This window comes from Clavelina lepadiformis, chromosome 2, assembly GCF_947623445.1.
Source record: "Clavelina lepadiformis chromosome 2, kaClaLepa1.1, whole genome shotgun sequence".
Lineage (NCBI taxonomy): Eukaryota > Metazoa > Chordata > Ascidiacea > Aplousobranchia > Clavelinidae > Clavelina > Clavelina lepadiformis.
The window spans coordinates 6,911,763-6,930,881 of record NC_135241.1 but is presented as its reverse complement, the minus strand read 5'-3'; the positions used below and the strand labels follow the sequence as shown (position 1 = coordinate 6,930,881).

Below are 19,119 nucleotides of genomic sequence, written 5' to 3'. Positions count from 1 at the left end.
AACCAGTGGTTTAACCAAGGCTGTTGTTGTTTGCTGCTATATGAATTAATACGATCACATCGTACATTTGGAATTTAAAGCTTAAGCATTTACATTTTAAGCTGAATTCAATTATTTAAAACATTTGCTAAATTAGGCGTTTTTAAAACAGTTTTAAAAAAGGACATAAAAAAAAGAATAGAAATTAAGCTGCATTAGCCTAAGTTCCTGGTTTGTCAAAAATATTTACAGATTTACGGCCTAAGTAGCCTTTACTGCCCGTATCCAGCTTAACCCTATCTAAACCGGGTGCGCGACATTACTATTTAAACTATGTGTGGCCGACACTGCACACAAATGTTCAATCATCAATTTACCTGAAAACTATACGTCGTAAACTGATCGGACTTTGAGAGGTTAGTAGCAAAAACACCTGACTTATTTCTACAAGTGATACATTTATAGAAGTTTTTCTTGTTACGCCGTGCCCCTGCTGTATGGAAAACCAGCTGACCGCGAGAAGAGAACAGAAGAGAACAGTTAGTCGAGTTAGTTGAGCGTGAATGAGTAAACGAAAACGATACGCTTCAATCCGATGTGGGGAATTGGGGTTAATTTTTGTAGGTTGGCCAAAAGCCAAAAGTTTTTGTCATTCTATTAGAACTCATTGTCTATTTTATTTTGACTCCGTTGTTTATGCTATCTATGGTTGTTCCTTTAAGTCAGCACAACCTTCATAAAGTCCAAATTCATATGTTCCAAAATGTAGTCGTAATTACATCAGAAACAATTTCATATACCACTTGAGACTAAAGTATAATACGAGTTGAATGATAAATCAAAAGAAAGCGATTTGAACCTAGACTCGGTTTTTATATCGCTATGTTCAGCCAATCAGAGAGAGTTATTTACGTCATGACATGTGTCCAAAAGTATTTCATGGTAACGACTAAAATGTAACATATTCTACGTCACCGAGATTCTTTACCACAAGTACCATCTAACTTCGTACACTCTGATTGCATATACGACGCAACTTACAAACAATAAAATACTGTGTCAAGTATGTCGGTTTAGGAATTAAATGTTTGAATGACAAAAATAACCAAATACAGTAGGCTACCACGTTTTTGATAATATAAACATTCTTACCTAGAGAACACACAATTGCTTACTAAAACGCCAATTATATAAATTATTACAATTTACTACAGTATTACAATCGCCATAATAATGCCCTCAACTTATGAAAGCTTCCAGATAGTGAATGTTGGCTTTGACAGCTTGCAAGTCTTGAGAATGCAGCGTTTGTGTTCTCTCCTGCCAGACTTTCGCAGTCATCGAAAACCACACAAATTAATACATGCAATAGAAAAAACAGCAGTAAAAGTTTTTCGCTACTACTATGTTGTAGTAAAGGGTTTTTAAATGTTTTCATATTCTTTTCTTATAGCTTTTACTCATACCACAACCAAAGTAAAATAAAAACAAGTACCTTATACCATAAATGGACACAAAACATAACACTAAGAGATTGAGCAAAATTATTGCCGTTATAACTAAAAGCATTTCAATATTTTGGCACAAAATGACATCGGACAACGCGTTTGGTTTGCCGAATTTTTCATGCAAGATAATGTAAGTATAAGGGTGGGTTAGGATAAGAGGATTTGCAATGCAGGAGAAGAAAATAAAAGTTCGTTCAATCTGAGTAATAAGTTTAAATCGCGATTCGCTTCCATTCGTTTTCTCCTTGCCTTTACTCTATGCAAGTTTATGCGGTACCCTATTTGTAAATCGAGTTGAAAAAGTTCTTTCTTATGCTAAAGTTGCTTAGCATAAGAAAAAACTAAAAGAATGCTTTGTAGGTAGATAATGGGAATAAGTGATCCGGTGAGATAAGCATTTGGCTTATTTAGCCTGTGTCCATGCAAATAAAATAAAAAATCATTTACCTCAAAACATAAGATGGAAAAATAAGTAAAGATAGAAGTCGATAGGGGGTAAAGAACACATTACATTTTAGTTCAAATTTAAGGTCTGGTTTATGATTATATGATGCGTGGGTGACGCAGAAGAAATATAAGGTATAACTATGGCAGGAACTTACGTGCGCGTTGTCCTTGGGGACATACAATCTATAAGGTAACATCAGTTCAAGAAAACGTATTGAATATGGTTGTTATTATTAACATGTAATATGTGGGCTGAAATATGCTAACACCAAGAATAAGCAAGGATTTATTCAGAAATGAGTAATGCACTTTACCGGGTTTGACTTAATCGGAAGCAGATGCACGTTGTAGACTCTACAATGTAGAGGTTCGTCTCGATGATGATGATCAATCCACACAGCTTCATTCGTCTTGATGATTTTGCTTCCATCTTTTCTTTGAGCTATGCTTGCAGCTTGCCTGTGTTGCTTGCTGGCGTTGGCCAGCTTTGTCATTAGCCGTAATCCATAATGCCAGGGGCATTACAATGAAATATTCCTTTATTGTTCGTCAGCTAGAATTCCTTGGATTGGATACTTCAACAATTTTTGAAATCTCTGCCGAAATTCGCTCGTTAACAGACGGTTAAATGCAACTTGTCTGGGTGGGTTCGAACCAGAAACCTTTTGGTTACCAGCCGCACGCGCTAACCGATTGCGCCACAGAAAGTCTACAAAACTATAATAGCCAATATTATCTTCAAGTGTCGCTAAACATAGATAAAAGCTAGTCATATAGCGACTTTTCAATCCTTGAAGTTAACAAATTTTCTTGCATTAGAAGAACTTCATTTCATCCTTATAACTTGACGCAAGAAGAACGGGGTGAGATGAGCCATTTTTCGGTTGCAGTGCGATAAGTTAAATTTTTCACCCTAAAGTACTGCTTCCGGTAGAGGCATGAACTAACAGGTCTTTAAGAATGTGCGCTCAAATGGTTAAACTTGCTCAATCCAGTGGAAGAAAATGAAGCTTCCAAGACCTTTCAACCTTCTTTCTGTCGCAAAGTCCATGTTTTGACATTAATAAATGTGGTAACTCTGCTTAGAAAATATAATCTTTATCTGTAATGTATTGTCTTGTCTATAGTTATGGTTAGAGCGAACCGTACTTTGTGTACTGGTTGCCTTTTCCCAATGCGTTTTGTTGTTTCTTAATATTTCTTTTTAAATTTTTTTTATTTATCAATATTAACGGTTTATACTTTTATATATACCGGTATGCCTATATTTCTAATTTTTACTATTGTTGGGCTGCTATTTTTGCTTGTCCATATTGTTTGCTAGTTTCAAACTGACAAGATTAGGTCTTCCACAAAGTGTTTGCTGGCTGGACCCGGGCCCGGCTTGATTCTGTTGAACTGGCTTGGCTTAAGCTGTGCAGATTTGTAGTCTATATGTAATCCATGTATAATTACTGTAGTAATTACTATTAGACATTATCAGGCTATAGTAAGTGACATTGCAGTCTATGGTGAAATATAGGAGTATATGAACTACAAGAATTGGGTTGGATTTGGCTATATAAGCCAAGCCGCCTCTTCAAGCCTTTGTGAAGTTGCAAGCTAGCTTACTTTATGTTTTCATTCAACATAATCTAAAGCGTGTTGTGAAAGGACGATATATCATCAACAATCATGGCGCAGTCATTATCTGATGAAGAATTCCATAGGATGCAAGTATGTATGCTCTTTGTTTTGAAGTTAGAGTCGGCCGGCTGATGGGTATAGGCTACGGAAAAATATTCTAAAGAATTATTTTAAAGAAAGTCACTCACACACATGATCTTCTGCAATAGGTCCGATCGGCTGTTGATCTGATTAAATAATGGAAGACGCGCAAAATGATCAAAAATAAAAAATAGTAGCTGCAACTTCTATTTGTAAAAATGTGGTGTATGTTGCTGATCCAAACCTAAATATTTAAAAACAAGTTGTAATCAACGTGCAACAACAAAATGGCTGTCACTATGGTCAGGTAGCCAGTGTACAAAAGTACCCAGTGTTCGAATTTTACCAAAAAAGCATTATTTTAGTATTGTATTTTGATCCAATTTATTGAAGTTTTTGCAATAGTTATCAAGATTCGGGTCTAATATACAAGTGCACAACCAGATGATGTCACAATTTGAGTAGCTGGAGTCTAGTATACAAAAGCATCCAGTGGTTGTGCACTTCTATTCTAGGCTAGACTAGATTTACCAAACGTCTGGAATTTCGGTGTTGAAATCTGTGTCCGGAAATAATTCTAAAAAGTGCTCTAATGTCCGAAATTCTAGCATCTATTAAGTTGTGTTTAACTTGAAATAATGTACACGTGTTGCGAAAATTATAATTTCTACTTTTTGCGGACTTCTAGGCCTATCGCATAAAAGGCCTCGCTCTAAAGCTAGTCTAGTGTGATTTTTCAGTTAACTTTGCTTTGTGACGTAGTAATTTTCATTATTTAGTATTTATGCGAATTGGCTTTTTTATTTTTCAAGTCATTCGACAAGGTTAGTGTATTTTGTAGAATGAAATTTGCTGTTTACTTTATAGTGACTAACTTTTAGGAAGTGTATGTAGCCAAATTGGTCTTATTTTAGTTGAGCGGAAAAAGGTCTAATATTAATAAAACAGAAAGTTGTTGGACTAAACAAATGTGACAATTCTATGCCGTCAGGATTTTGGCTTTTTCAGATATGGTAACCCTATACTAGACCCCAAGATTCTTCTAACTGTATACCAAATTTCAAGTCTCTACGTACAATATTTTTTAAGTTGTATTGCGTCAAACTTACCCATCTCGGACAAACCTGATTTTCAGACCTAAAACGAAATTTTGATATCCAGTGCAAAAACTGTAATCTCACGAAAGAAACAAGTTAGAAATCCCTTTTTACATACACTTACTCATTAATTCCCCCTCTATGTTTCTTATATATATTATTGCGGAGCTATGTTTTCTGTAGGTTTCTTTTTTAACTATTTTTGTGTGCTTAAGTCTAAATTTCTCACGGAGTCAGTGTACGATAAAGATAACTTTAGCAAAATGCATTGTTATTGATAGCAAGTTAACGTTACTCTATCTATGGAAAAGTAGGCTATGATACCGGATACATTAAAAATGATATTTATGTTCCGATTTAAATCACATATATATTAAAATATTTAACAGGCACATCACCTCCTTGCTCTTATTTACCTTTGCATTGATGAATATTTGAAATGATATGCAGGTGTCGTGACAACTATCTTTTCCATTTAGAATTAATCTTAGTTGTCCATACGGAAACAGGCATAGAAAGCATACTCACCTAGTCAGCTTGCCCGTATCTTTAGTTTTAGATTATTTCTAATCTAATTTAGCCTACACATGATTGTATTGTTTGGCCTATTTAAATTATCCTGCAACTTCTCGTCGTATCGATCATTTTTGCGTTTGTTACGCCTAAATCTTCAACCACTGCTTGACAGAAGCAATTTGTTAAGTTTTCCTGACATTTTCCGGTGATGTTTGAAGCAAAGTTTTGCAAAAAAAGTCAGAATTTGCTAAAAAAAAAACCGTCCAAACATATAATAAATGAAAACATATGATGACTATGTTTAAAAAACCCACTAATCAGAAAACGGCAAACTCAGCACGAGTACATGTGAAACTGAAAAATTTTGTTTTCGTACACTGGCGGAAATTTCGTTAACTGGCTCCATTCCAGGAAAAACTGAGTACATGTGTCTGTTGTCTCCAAGGGTTCCATCAGTTTATCTGAATCCAGAGCTTTTCATTCAAACTCTTCTAAATTTTTGTTTTGAGTAGAGATTAACCAAGCATGAGTAGCAGCTGAAATGAGTAGTGATTAGCTAAAATAGAATGTAAGTAGCTGTAAATAGATTGTATGATCTCAAAATAAAATAAAAATCTCATCAAAAAAAACAAAAAAAAAAAACAAGCTAAAATCCTGGCATCCTCCTTGGAACATTCAATTTTAAGTCATGAAATTTTAAGGGAAGTTCTGTTTATGATGAATTAACATTTCTTTAGATACAAAAAGCATAATTAAAAATGGAAGCAAACAATAGGTTCCTTCTGGTGGTGAAATTGCTAAATTTGAAAGGCCAGCCAATATCTGAAAACCCAGTACAGCTAGAATGCTATTTTTTTCTCATTTCTAAAAGCTTATAACACCAAAAACACAAAATAACGTGAAGGTTAAGGGTGCTTAAAGTGTAGTTTGGGAATGAAAAACACAAAAATTGCTTGAGTTTCCTAACAAAATGTTGTTTATTTTTTTCAGTTGCAGTTAATTGAAATGCGTACTGAAAACTACAAACTTAAAGATGAAAACAAGAAGCAAGCACTGAAGTTAAAAGATTTGGCTGAGAAAGAAGTAAGGTTGGATAAAGAATTAAACAAACAAACAAAAATGAAAAGGTAAAAAATTTCTATATAAATGAACAAAACTATTTACTGTAAAATTGTATTTAGGGTTTTTACTTCATTTAATTTTGTATATACATTATATGTAAAGAGATATTTTTTGCATTTTATTTAAGTTAAAAATGTATAATTATATATGTACAATAGTTTTTACTTATCAGTTTCGCCATTTAGGTCTTTAGTTTCATGTGGTTTACAATTTTAAACTTATTACTTATTGAAGTAATAATGCCATTGTAACTATTGTAATATAAATTGTTGCGATCTGTTGTAAGCTAAGACATGAAGTTACATTATTGGATGTTCTACTCCAACAGGGCTCTTTCGACACTCAATAAGAGCAAACAAGCACAGGAATATGAGGCATTGTTGCAGCAACAAGAAGAACAATTTGCCTTGCAGAACCAAACTCTGATGGAAGAACTGTCTAGAGTAAGTTAGTTAAATTACAGAATGGTTTTTAGAGCATTTTATGTTGCATGTTTATTTCAGGTGTGTTAATATAGTACAGTATATATATATACGGTATATACTGGAATGTACACATAGAACTTTCCAGCTACTTTTTAGGAAGCTTTTGCTTTATTCTTGTTATAGCTCATGAGGAATTTAAATCAATAGATTTACATTTAATTAAGATTAACCATTAACAAGGTTGCACACAAGTCAACAAAATAGTCATGTTTTGTTAGTAATTAATGTATAGTAATTTTTCATGATTACTTATTTTGAGTTATAAACTGCTTAGCCATGTATGCTGTATAATACATACATCAGCAAATATATAAATCAGTATGGAAAAATATCCACAAAGTAAATATTCCATGTATGCGTCAAAACCCATGCAATATATCAGCAAGATCTTTATATACTGACATTTGGCGACAACCGACATATTGATTTTTGCCTTTTGAAATTCTCTTTAGCTTTCTTTATCTGTGGATAAGCTTGAGAAGGAAAATGATCGGCTCAAAAGGCAGGAAGGTGAAAGCGCTGACATGTCCAATGATTCAGAACTGAGACGACTGCAAGCTCAAAATACCGCACTCAAAACAAGCATGGAAAGTGAGTGTCTGACCGCATATTGCAAAGTATTGGAGTGTATGCCAAAACAAAAAGAAAAACGCTTGGTTCATTACCCTTTCTTTAATCAAAGCACATTCGTTGCCCAAATGCACAGTTTTCTTTTAATGGTAGATATGCAGCGAAAGCACAAAGAAGAGCTGCAGGAGCGGTTGGACTCTTTTCGGCCGACCACACAACAAACTAATGCAGAAACTAAATATTCCGCACCAAATGGTCAGGATCCATCCATCCATTTTCAGGATCCATTATCTGTGGATGCTGACCACAAGGACATAAACAAAGAACATCAGGTTAGCCAGACTGCAAATTTCTGCTGCAATTTTGTTGGTGCAGTGTTAATATTCCAGTGGCTTCATTAGGTCATAGATTATGTTTATACATGGATTAGTATTATATACATGTATGATCATATACTTTAAAGTTTGAAGGTAATGATCTTGCCAAGAAAAAATTGACTTGAATTTCTATAAATCTATGTTAATTTTTGCAGATGAGTTAGACATTGCCATTGTTAATGCCTGCTGATATGCATTTGATATTGTTGAGTTTGATAAATTTATATTTACTATTATGGTTAATGTATTTTAATTAGAACAGTGTAGAACAAGAAGATGAACCTGGAACGTCTAATTCTCTCAATGAAAATTCTTCAAACACAGACAAAACTACCATGATTGAGCAGCAACTGCTGCACACTCAAGCTCAATATGAAAGATTGAAACAACAGCTAGCAACACTTCAGGGTATCACTTTATTTTATCAAGTAGCATCATCATTAAATAATAAAATACTTGGTCTGATATTCTCTGCCTTAAAATGATACGTTGTTTTAACAATTTATCTTTAAATGAATTTTAAAGAAAGATTTGTTTGTGGCTCAGACGGTTTACATACTGATAAACAAGAAGTAGGTTTCAGATGTATTTCTCATGTAGATGTTGAAGTTCAGTATGAAGCTGAACGAGTTGAAAAGAAAATGCTTGAAAAAACTTTGGAAGAAGAAAGAAACCGTCACATGAAAGAGCAGAGAGCACTCACGAATGAAGTTGAGTCTTGTCAAGAAAAAGTCGATCGAAAACAAGCATTACTGTTGCAGATACAAGATGAAAAAGAAAAGTTGTTTCTTGAATGCCAGTCAGTATCCCATAATACTTCATTCCTAATTGCTTACTGCAAGCGGTTTGTTTTAATCTAGTGTACTTTGGCAAAACGAACTCTGTATTTCACTACTGAGTATTGCACATAAATATCAAAGTGAATTAATTCATTTAGATCGCTTACATCTAAGCTTGGTCAGCAAAGAGACGAAATGACGCAAGAATCAAAAGAAGAAAACCAGAAGTTGCACAATGAAATGTCATCTTTGAGAAATGTATGTTAGAGTCTGTGAAATGATGTTATACTAAATTAACTCCAGTTCCTACTTTTGACAAGTTTATTAGAAGAGAATTAACCAGTTAAAACGTGATGGCTAATAAAATAATTGACTTCCATAAAATTTATATGGTTTCTGCAATATATGATATCTAACTAAGGTAAGACGTGCATGGAAGATATTGTTGTGTTTATGAAAGACAGTTTTACAGATGATTTCATGTTGTTTTACAGGCATTACAAAATGCTCAACATTTGCTGGAAAAGCAACAGGTAAGTATGGAAACCATACAGAAACAAGCACAATCACATGAAAGTGACAAATTGTCCTTACAAGAGGATATACAGAGGTTAAAGTCACAAATCGTTGAGACAGAACAAGTGAGTGCAACACATGCATAGTTGCATCTCTCGCTGGTAGGATGTCACCACTATTATTGTCTTGAGTTTTTTTGTGAAAATTTGAAAAAAATGAGTTTATAACTAATAATAGAAAATGCAAGCCCAACAAAATCAACACTCCGAGAACTCGACAAAGACAAAAATGTTAGAGGGAGACATCATATCACTGAAATCCCGTCTTGAAAGAGCTACCATGGAGCGAGATGATGCGGTGACAAAATTCGAAGAGAATGCTCGTGCAAGTGGAGCGCTGCTACAAAGAGTTGACTCTGTGGAACAGAGCAATGACGCCATAAGGAGGGAGCTTGCTGAGGCAAAGGAGGTGAATGTCTAATATTGTGTGATGTTGAAGTTAGTTGTGATGGAAGGTTTTACACAATATTTTGTGTTTTTTACAGTTAGCAGAGAAGAGGAAAAAAGTGATGGATAAGCAAGCAATGGATTCCCAAGAAAATAATGCAAAATTTACAAAACGAATAGCTGAGATGCAGTCTGAGTATAACGCTACTTTAAAGCATACAAACAATTCATATGAAGAGAAGATAAAGGCCTTAGAGCACACATGCAAGCGGCAAGAACAAGAATTAATACGAATGAACATGCAAGATCGGGTAAGAATAACACAATTCATGCTAAATATTCAGGTTTGCGACTTTCATTGAAAGGCTGTACCAAAATAAATTTCAAAAGACAAAAGCAAGGGAGCTTGATACAATTCAACAACAAATGCGAGATATACAAGCGACTGCATCTTCACTGGAAAACTCTAAAGGGTGGTTTGAACGTGCATTACAAGATGCTGAAAAACTTGCCGAGGACAAACAAATTGCTCACAAAAAACAAATAGAAGACATCAAGCAAGATCAAAAAAAAGACCTTGATGTAGGTTTATTTGTAAAAGGCTTGTAAGATTACTTAGTTAAGTAATTATCATGTTTTTTTTTAATTTTTATGCTGATCAATACCTCATAGATTTATTATAATGTTATGGTGGGTAGGTTTTGTTGCAGCACTTGGCAGTAGAACTTATCATTTCTTTACTAAAATGTATATATTATTTTCATACATTTAAACTATAATTACAGAAAGTTAGATTAGAAATGTTATCAAAAGACGAAGAAGTTTCAACTGCAAATGACCGAATACAAGAAGCAAAAAGCGAAACAGCAAAGAGGGATGAATTGATCAAACGACTTGAGCAAGATATTCAAGACGAAGTCAGTAAACAACGTCTTGTTGAAAAGAAAGGCCAAGCAACTGTAAGTACCTGTATTTTTTGCTTCCTATATTAAGTTCGTAGCGATATGTTTCATACATAATATTTGTTTAAACAAAGTTATTTCTTAGTTTGTAAGCTACAAAAATGTATTTAACTATTTATCTCTAATGAAACAAAAGATCGTCATTGATTGTTATTATGACCATCAAAGATTGTTATTGTGTCATATATCAATACATTTCAGGAAACATGAGTAAGTTTAATATGACTAGGAATTCTGTATTATGCAGTCATATCATGTGTTAGGTGTTTTAAATATGAAATGTAGTTTAATGTTTGAATAAATAACATAAATGAATTGCACAAAATCTGTAGTGAATCATCATTTTGTCTCATGATGCAGAATTTAACTTATGATACATACATAATTTGAAACCATATATAACAATAGACACAGCTTAATAAATCCACGCTGGATTCAGTCGGTTCTGGATCTAATAAGCAGCGGTTTTATTTACCAGCACACCTAGACCAACATCAAAACAACTTAACTATATGGTAAAAGTACCATCAATCATTTATTCAACTCAAAAAACTTATCAAACAAGGTTTATTTAGGCCGAAATGTCTTTCTAGGATATAATCATCTATTGTGGTTACCACAGCATTAATCATATATTATTATACCAATAGTGATATGTTCAAACAACAATCAGTTACCTCAGACTTAGTATAAAACTTTGTTTTCAAATACAGTGCACACACTGACAGAATTGATTTATATAGTGTAATCTGAATTTATTAATCGAAGATTTTGTAATGTACCTTAGATGGAAAAATTTCCTTCCTCAGAAAATTGGATGTTAAAAACATGACTTTTTTATCCCTGATTTATTAACCCGCTTCTACAGTATATTCAAAAATTTTAGATATTATTTTCCTGTGATACATTTGTGTCTTCCTCCTTTGTTTTTTAACTAAATTGCAAACACAAGTTAATATTGTATATCAATATAATTTTAAAAGCGTTTATATATATTACAATGTCAAATGCGCAAACAATCCTTTATTGATATCAGATTTCCTCAAGTTCATAAGATTCTTTTTTTTTTGAAAATGGAGTATGAATTCATTGTTTTAAAATGTTTTGTATTTTTGTTTTTTTTAAGGTCCCAACTCAGTAATCCTTCATTTGTATATTTATATTGGCAAAATCCCTGACCTCACTTAAATGGACTGTAAAAGATGATTAATATAAGATCTTGATGTTTGTGCCAACAGAAAAATGTAATTAATACAATCATTCAGTTTGTTTACAAGCAAGTCAACCTGTTTGTTGCTTGGCAGCTGCAGTTACATGTTGCTAGACAATTTTCTGGAAAATTTCTACGGTATCTAACTAAGCAGAATGGTGAGAAACTAATCACATCAACATAAGCAAATATTACACTTCTGAAAAAACAAGTTTAGCTCTAATAGGCTCCATCAGAATGCAAACATTTGAAAAGAATTTTTTGATCTTGACAACTTAAAAGCATTATCTCGTGGAACTTTTTCCTGGACCACTTAATGCTTTGTACCTTACACCTCAAGCTACAGTTAAAGTCAAATTTTTGCAAACTGGTTTACTCAATGGTATTTTTGTAATCTACGTTTTAAATGAACCAAGTAAATTTCGTGGTTAGTGTTAGTTTATAAAACTTTCCATCTCTCCTTTGCTGAAATATTGCCAAATATCCACAAGTCTGTGTGTGACAGTTTTGAACTTTGTTTCACAGTTGTAAAGGTTGTTTCACCCTGACATAACTCCTTTATTGGATTTCAGCTGAAAGATTTAAAGCGGCAATTAATAAATGAAAGAAAACGAAATGAAAAACTTCAAGAAAAACTTGGTGAAATTTCATCAAGCAAATCAAGTAAGGTTTAAAAGTTCAATTTTAATAGTATTGAAAATGTGCTTGTCTTTACAACAACCTATTCTCATTGTTTATAGATCTAGATGAATTACTAGAGGTTGTAGATGGCCGAGATACCAATACGACAGGTGGTGATGGAAGTTCAGTTTCTTCTTTTAGTTTCCGTGATCTTATTTCCTCAAATAAACACTCTGTTGCAGACTCGAATTCACAGGTACGTCGTTATCATGTCAGATATCACAATATTGCTGATGAACACACCTTTGTGGACATTTCAAAGTAGTTAGACTATCTGCATTTAGTTAACCTGATTACTTGGACAAGTAACTTGACATCATCAGCATAGCCTATGTCTTGCATTATTCAGGCCAGCACAAGTAACCTTTCATCCACTCCTACTGCAAGTGTCAGTAAAGCGGAAAGCCGGGACCTTTTAAGCCGTGTTACTGCCCTTCAGCAGGACAAATGGCAACTGGAGGAGCAAGTTAGGCATTTGGAAGAGAGCGCTGGCGCTATGGCAAATGAACTTCTGGAAAAAACAAAACTTCTTCAAGATTATATTCAACATACCAGAACAGGTTTAGAATGGATATTTTGTTTTGGCACAGTGCTTTTGGTTGAGAAAACAATAGTGCACTAGCAAGAATACTGTGGATGTATTGCGATAAGAATGCGCAATTCAACGTTTTTTTCTGTACTTGAACTGGAAAAATGGACATTCATTTGGATCCTGTTTTAGATGTGCAAAGGGCACGGTCATCTAACGAAGAACTCGGATCCAGAACGTTCGGCAATCGAATGAAAAGCATTATCACCGGCCAAGAAGAAAATGATTATGCCAACATCCGGGAATTGAATCGAAAGCTCACCAGGATGCTGGAGGAAGAGATGACCAAAAACATGGCTCTTAAACAAGTCAGTGAATTAGTTCTTGATTTGATTTAGTGGAGATGGCAGCTCACTGTTTGAGCTTATCAGTGCCTTATGTCATTATTCTAACCACGGAACCTTGTTAACTCCAAGATGTAGGGACTACAGTGATGTTGTTTGGAATTTCTCAAAGCTACAGATTTCTGAAACAGGTTTTATTTCGCATAAATTATCCCTGAAAACGAGACTTCCAATTGCGCTGAATTTTGTTATAATTATTGCGCCAGTTTAACTTTAAAATCTGCTTATTAACGAGACAGGACGGCTTCATGGCTACTTTGTTATGACATGATGAGTGATTTTTTGAACTAATTTCGACATAATGAGCAGAGTTGGATCAATTACAATTACAATTACTCCCTTACATGTTTCAATTACATTACAATTACAATCACTCTGTGCTAAAAATATCAAATTACAATTACAATTACTGTTAAACATGTAATTGATTAATCATAAATTCAACTTCGGTAGAGAGGTACTCTTTGAGAACCGTAGCGACGTAATTAGCAACAGTCACAAACTATTCATGTTTCATTCATGATACGTAGAATACCCTTTAATTTAAAAAAACTCGAACGTTTTCGAATATTTCAACTATTCCTAATCATGAGTACTGAAAAATACGGCTCGGGTTCCAAATAGCGACTGTCAGAACAGCGACTATCAATAGAGCGACCACACGACAGCGATTCATTTAAAACAGCGACTGTCAATAGAGCGACTACACGACAGCGATTCATTTAAAACAGCGACTGCCACAACAGCGACCTCACTTCTTTTATTAAATCCAAGGCTTACGCGCACACGCACTTCCATCCCCCACACCTCTCTACACACGTATGCACGCAGAAACAGGCAAATACTGCGTAGTGAAAGATTGAAACCAAAAGGGACTTTAAAACAACATTTTATTTGGACTATCCATAGTCACATGAAGTCACATGATTTAAAAAGCAATAAAATAAAATAAAAATGCAATAAAAATCAAGACACGTTTATTTCTAAATTGCGAGCAAGGGCTCGAAGGAACTGCCGCAGATCATACTGGCCTCGATTTTGCTGTACAACAGTGATTCGTGTGTTCATTGTCACGTATCTTTTCATTCGCTGAGTCAGGTCTCTGCCTTGTAGTAGCTGGGTTCGGTTTGCCCGTTGAAGGGCTTCCTCCCGTCTTAAAGCTTCGATGAATCGAAAGATGGAAGGATGATGAGTTTCCGTTGATCCCTGAAACGCATTGTGCCAACTCTCTAGCTGGTTGTTGGTTCGTGGCAGTCCCGCATCTTGTCTGGCTTTCACACTCACCATCACAATAGGCAATTAAGCAAATGTTCAAGCCTATTTCAAAAAGCAATGATAAACAACAAAAAAATTTGGAAAAATGGAAAGCCTAGTTAAGTCGCTATCATAACAGTCGCTGTTTTAATGCGGTCGGCATTTAGACAATCGCTGTTTGGAATGTCGCTCACTTGATTACGTCGCTATTATGAAGTCGCCATTATGACAGTCGCTGTTTTGACAGTCGCTATCCTGCCTGGATGCCGAAAAATACAAACACAGAAAAAATTTTTAAGCGACTGGCAACGACTAACAATGAATAGGCTACAAGGCAGGCAATGAAATGTAATCAAACGAATACACAAAGCTGATAGCGGTAAGGCGTCAGTGATAAGGTGTGTAAAATTAAAATAAATGCAAAAGGAAAGAAGCTCCTTATAACTACAAATTACAAAATTTTGGTTCGCATTTACATTTTCACTTGCTCAAAAACTGTTGGATTGCATTTGATGAACATTAGGGTGCGAAAAGTTTCTGGCCCCAGTAAATTTCTTTTTGCCGTATAAAAGTTACCCGCAATTGAAAATATTCTTTCTGACGGGGCTGATGTTGCTGTTAGTCCCAAATAATCCTTGGCTAAAGTAGCAAGCGTGGGAAGTTCTTCTGACTTCTTCTTCCAATACATTAGTGGGTCTTCATCAAAATGCATGGTTTCTACCCCCAAGTAGCTGTCGACTTCACTTATTGAATTTCTCGATCTTTTCTTTTTTAAGCCTTCTGCCATAAAGTTAAATAGCTTTGGCTTTTTTGCAGGATTTTCATCCTCTGTGCTACAACTCTCTTCGTCATCCTTGCCAAGTCTACTTGCCACACGAGTTTTTAGCAAACGTATTGCTTCTTCTTTTTCAACGTCATCTTCAATCCAGCTGTTTTTAAATCGTGGATCAAGAAGAGATGCAAGTCTGTTGTCCGGAGAATTTATATATGGCAACAACCTTTTAGAAACAGAGTCTTTAAGATTAGCTGCCAGTTTCTGGCAATAGTGGAGATTTGAGTTTTTTAGTTGTTCCATTGCTTTCAGTAAGCCAAGCACTACCGGACAAATGCAAGAGGATGTTACAATATTTTCTCCTTCAACTTGCTGCATTGCTTCCTTGAAAGGCAGTAGCACACTCACGAGCTCACTCAATGCCAAATAATCTTCATTTGTTATTTTTTCCCGTGACTGGATCAAGGTGAGAGCCGCGTTAACTTCTTTGTGATCCTTTAAGACACTTTGCAACATAACAAGCTGCGAATTCCATCTTGTCACATTCTGTGCTCTTAACGTTATTTTTTTAAGTTGCAAATAAGAGGTAGCATTTACAGATTTTTTTACTGAATTTACAATTTTGGCCACCTTTCCCAGCTGCTTCCCAACGTAAGACTTAGCAAACTCCGAATGTTGCAGACAATCCTTAATACAAAGTTGTTGTGTATGAGCAAAACAGCTTACTCTTTCTGGTAAGTAAGTGAGAAGAGCATGTAAATCAGCACCCTCCTTGGACATTTCTTGTTCAGGATCAGGATTCAACTGTTTCTCATTGTCCTCATTGATTTCTTCACCAGTTTTATGCAGTGTGAACTCAGGAAGGGAAACCTGAAATGCTTTTATCATGGAGGAAGCATTGTCTGACACAACCTTTTTTACTTTTGTTGTAAGTCTAAACTTTTCTATTACGTTGTCATAAGCCTCAGCAATGTTTTCAGCTGTATGCCGTCCTAAAAATGAGTCCACTGCCAGGACAAAGCTGCGTAGCTTCCATTCTGCATCAACAAAATGCATAGTGATGCCCAAGAAACTTGTCATGTTGCGGTTAGTCCAGAGATCAATTGTCAAGTAAACATTTGACAAACGTGCAATTTCACGTCTCATCTCTTCTTCCATTTGCTGAATAACCGTTGGTATAAGGAAATTTCTAAATGTGGAGCGGCTTGGTATTACATATCTTGGTTCAGCAGTCAACAACAGATTTCTGAATGTTTGACTATCTACAATACTTAATGGTAACGGATCACAAGCTATTGATTTGAGTAGAGCTTTTGTTAATGCTTTTTGAGTAGCATCATATGAAGCAAATCGCTGGGAAGAAGAAGTTTGAAAAAATGACTTGATAGGTGGTTGACTCTGATCTACCTTTGTCTTCTTCGTGTTTTCCTGGTGTTTTCTTTTGAGGTTTATATATTTAGGATAAAGATTGGGAGAACATCTCTTCAAATGCGTGATCAAGTTTGATGAAGCCTTGGTTGAAAACTTGAATTTCTTTTTGCAATTGTTGCAGCAAGCCTCAGTACTGGTCAAAGATTTAAAAAACTCTGACAGTGGTGTAGGAAATGGTTCAGCACAGGTTTCGGAAGACTTTATTTGCTGTTCATCCATTTTTGAAATATTAAGATTTAGACTATATTGTAATTTACTAAGTTTTCTGTTGCTGCTGTAGTATGGGAAACAGTTTAGCATGGCTGAATTATCTAGTTAACGAGGCACGCATAGCACACCTATGTAAATAGGCTTAATTATTTTATGTTGTGCTTGTCAGGTCTCAATAACAATGTAATTGAAATTGTAATTGTAATTAGGCAAAAATTTTATCAAATTACAATTACACAAAATAAAAATGCTTCAATTACAATTACAATTACATGAAGAATGTAATTAATTACATTCAGCTCAATTACAAATTACAATTGATCCAACTCTGATGAGCACTGATCATGCCCTGAAGTCAAAAATACACTTTAAGTTAACTGATGTTTTGAGCTAAAGAAACTTTGAGATGCGAGTTTGCGTTAGTTTGTATATTTTAATGGGCATTTTGTCGGGCCTTGTAACACATATCAAACGTTTAAACTAAGTTGTGTTGAACAAGTTTCTATTGAATTTTAATTTGAAACTGGAAAGATTTTTCATCACAATACTCTTTCATCCGTCAAAGTTTTCTAGCCAAACGCGACAATCCCCATAACAAGTTGAGGTATTTAAAAGCTAATTAACTAATCCTCTTGTTGTTTCAGAATCTTGCTGCTTTGTCCAACCAACTTGCAGAAAAGAGGTAATGGTCCAGTTTCCAGCTGGATCGAATTCATTGTTGCATCGCTTCAAAACGGCCTAAGAGCCACAAGTGCAATAAGGCAACTGCAACCGGCTTCATAGTATTATCTGCCCGTTGTAACGCTTACGTGGTCATATTGGTTGATTTTTTATTATTGACTTTTCACTGAAATGTTTGCAAATTTCTATTGATTTTAAGTCAATTTATAGGCGTCTAGTTTTTTGCTGTAAAAGCTAAAGCTGTTGTACTTTTTTGTATTTTTATGACATGACATAGCGTTGTTCCCATGTTGTCGGATTTTTTAGTAAGTAGCAAGCAAGCATTTACTTTATTAGATGTCTCATTGATTACCATAACTTCTTTATTTCTTCTAGCGACAGTCACCAAAGTATTCTCCGGCATACAAATAAATTTATAATATCAGTTAGGTTCTATCTTTCGCTCCAACTACCTTTTTTCTTCCAACATTCCACATCTCAATGCATGATCTATTGTTCTTCCTGCACTTAACAATCCATTAATGTATCCTACATTTTTGTACACCCTACAACTTACGGTACCGATTTACAATGCCATTGTATGAACATGAAAGACAAATGCGACAAACCCTGTTAAACGTAGTAACTACTTTCTCCTTGTGCTATATTCTGTGAGGTACGAGCTGATGTTTTATGTTTCAGTATCATGATCACAAACATATATCTGCTTGCAATTAACATCAGCAGGCGAGCGTGTTAGGCTTTGCATGATGTCTTTGTTAAGTTCCTGCAACCTTAACATCCTGCCTTTGTTTCGATTCGTTCGGTCTTAGTGAGTTAGAGGTGATTTTTTGCGAATTGGTTTTGGCTTGTAGAGTTTCACATTTTTGTCCTTAAACTGTGTTACGTTACTTGTACAGTGCACATCCACGCTGTAGTTTTGGCTTGCCACAGTGTAGTGCATATTCACACACCATTACATCAGTGAAATGTCTCATTTTCCCGTCTAAGTTAATGAATCTTTTTAGCCTTTTTTTCTTTTGTAAGGAAAACGTTACTATCTAGTTTATGACTGTAACGTTCTATGTATTTAAAAACTCCTATAGCTTATTGGTTTTTGCTCTCATTTCGAAATCCTGTCGTCTCTACAGTTTTATTCTGGTGATATGAGGTATTTATATAGCTTCGTAAATATGCAACCTTGCCTGGTGAACAATTGTAACGGTTCGCATCGCGCTTTTATTGCTCGCCCCTTTTTTGTGTCTTTCGTTAGGAAGCAATTTTTTTGTAATCGCATCGAAAACTTTTGATCAGTTGATTTGAATAAAAAAGAAAAAGTGACGCAATACGTCACAGCTACGTTTTATTTACAACATATAGTTATTTTCTGAACAACACAGCACTTGAGCCCTCGGGCAAAACAATCCAGTGGGCCGCGAGATTTCTAAATTTTCGTA

General features: G+C 34.9%; 1 protein-coding gene across 3 annotated transcripts; it reads left to right on the top strand.

Annotated features, from left to right (window-relative positions):
• The first annotated feature begins 3,321 nt into the window (after positions 1–3,321).
• On the top strand, positions 3,322–19,037 carry LOC143447156 (GRIP1-associated protein 1-like). 3 transcript variants are annotated; one of them, XM_076947103.1, is made up of 20 exons: positions 3,322–3,650; positions 6,245–6,381; positions 6,705–6,819; positions 7,314–7,452; positions 7,585–7,763; positions 8,066–8,216; positions 8,409–8,607; positions 8,746–8,845; positions 9,082–9,228; positions 9,341–9,571; positions 9,648–9,860; positions 9,940–10,131; positions 10,335–10,508; positions 12,294–12,384; positions 12,462–12,598; positions 12,752–12,962; positions 13,124–13,299; positions 15,406–15,552; positions 15,674–15,827; positions 17,647–19,037. In XM_076947103.1, exons 1-18 carry the CDS (start codon positions 3,609–3,611, stop codon positions 15,526–15,528), a joined length of 2,757 nt encoding a protein of 918 aa, XP_076803218.1. In that variant the 5' UTR covers positions 3,322–3,608; the 3' UTR covers positions 15,529–15,552; positions 15,674–15,827; positions 17,647–19,037. The 3 variants fall into 3 exon arrangements, with proteins under 3 accessions (XP_076803218.1, XP_076803217.1, XP_076803219.1); XM_076947102.1 differs by having other exon boundaries at positions 15,406–15,827; XM_076947104.1 differs by lacking the exons at positions 15,406–15,552; positions 15,674–15,827 and having other exon boundaries at positions 3,323–3,650.
• Positions 19,038–19,119: the final 82 nt, after the last annotated feature.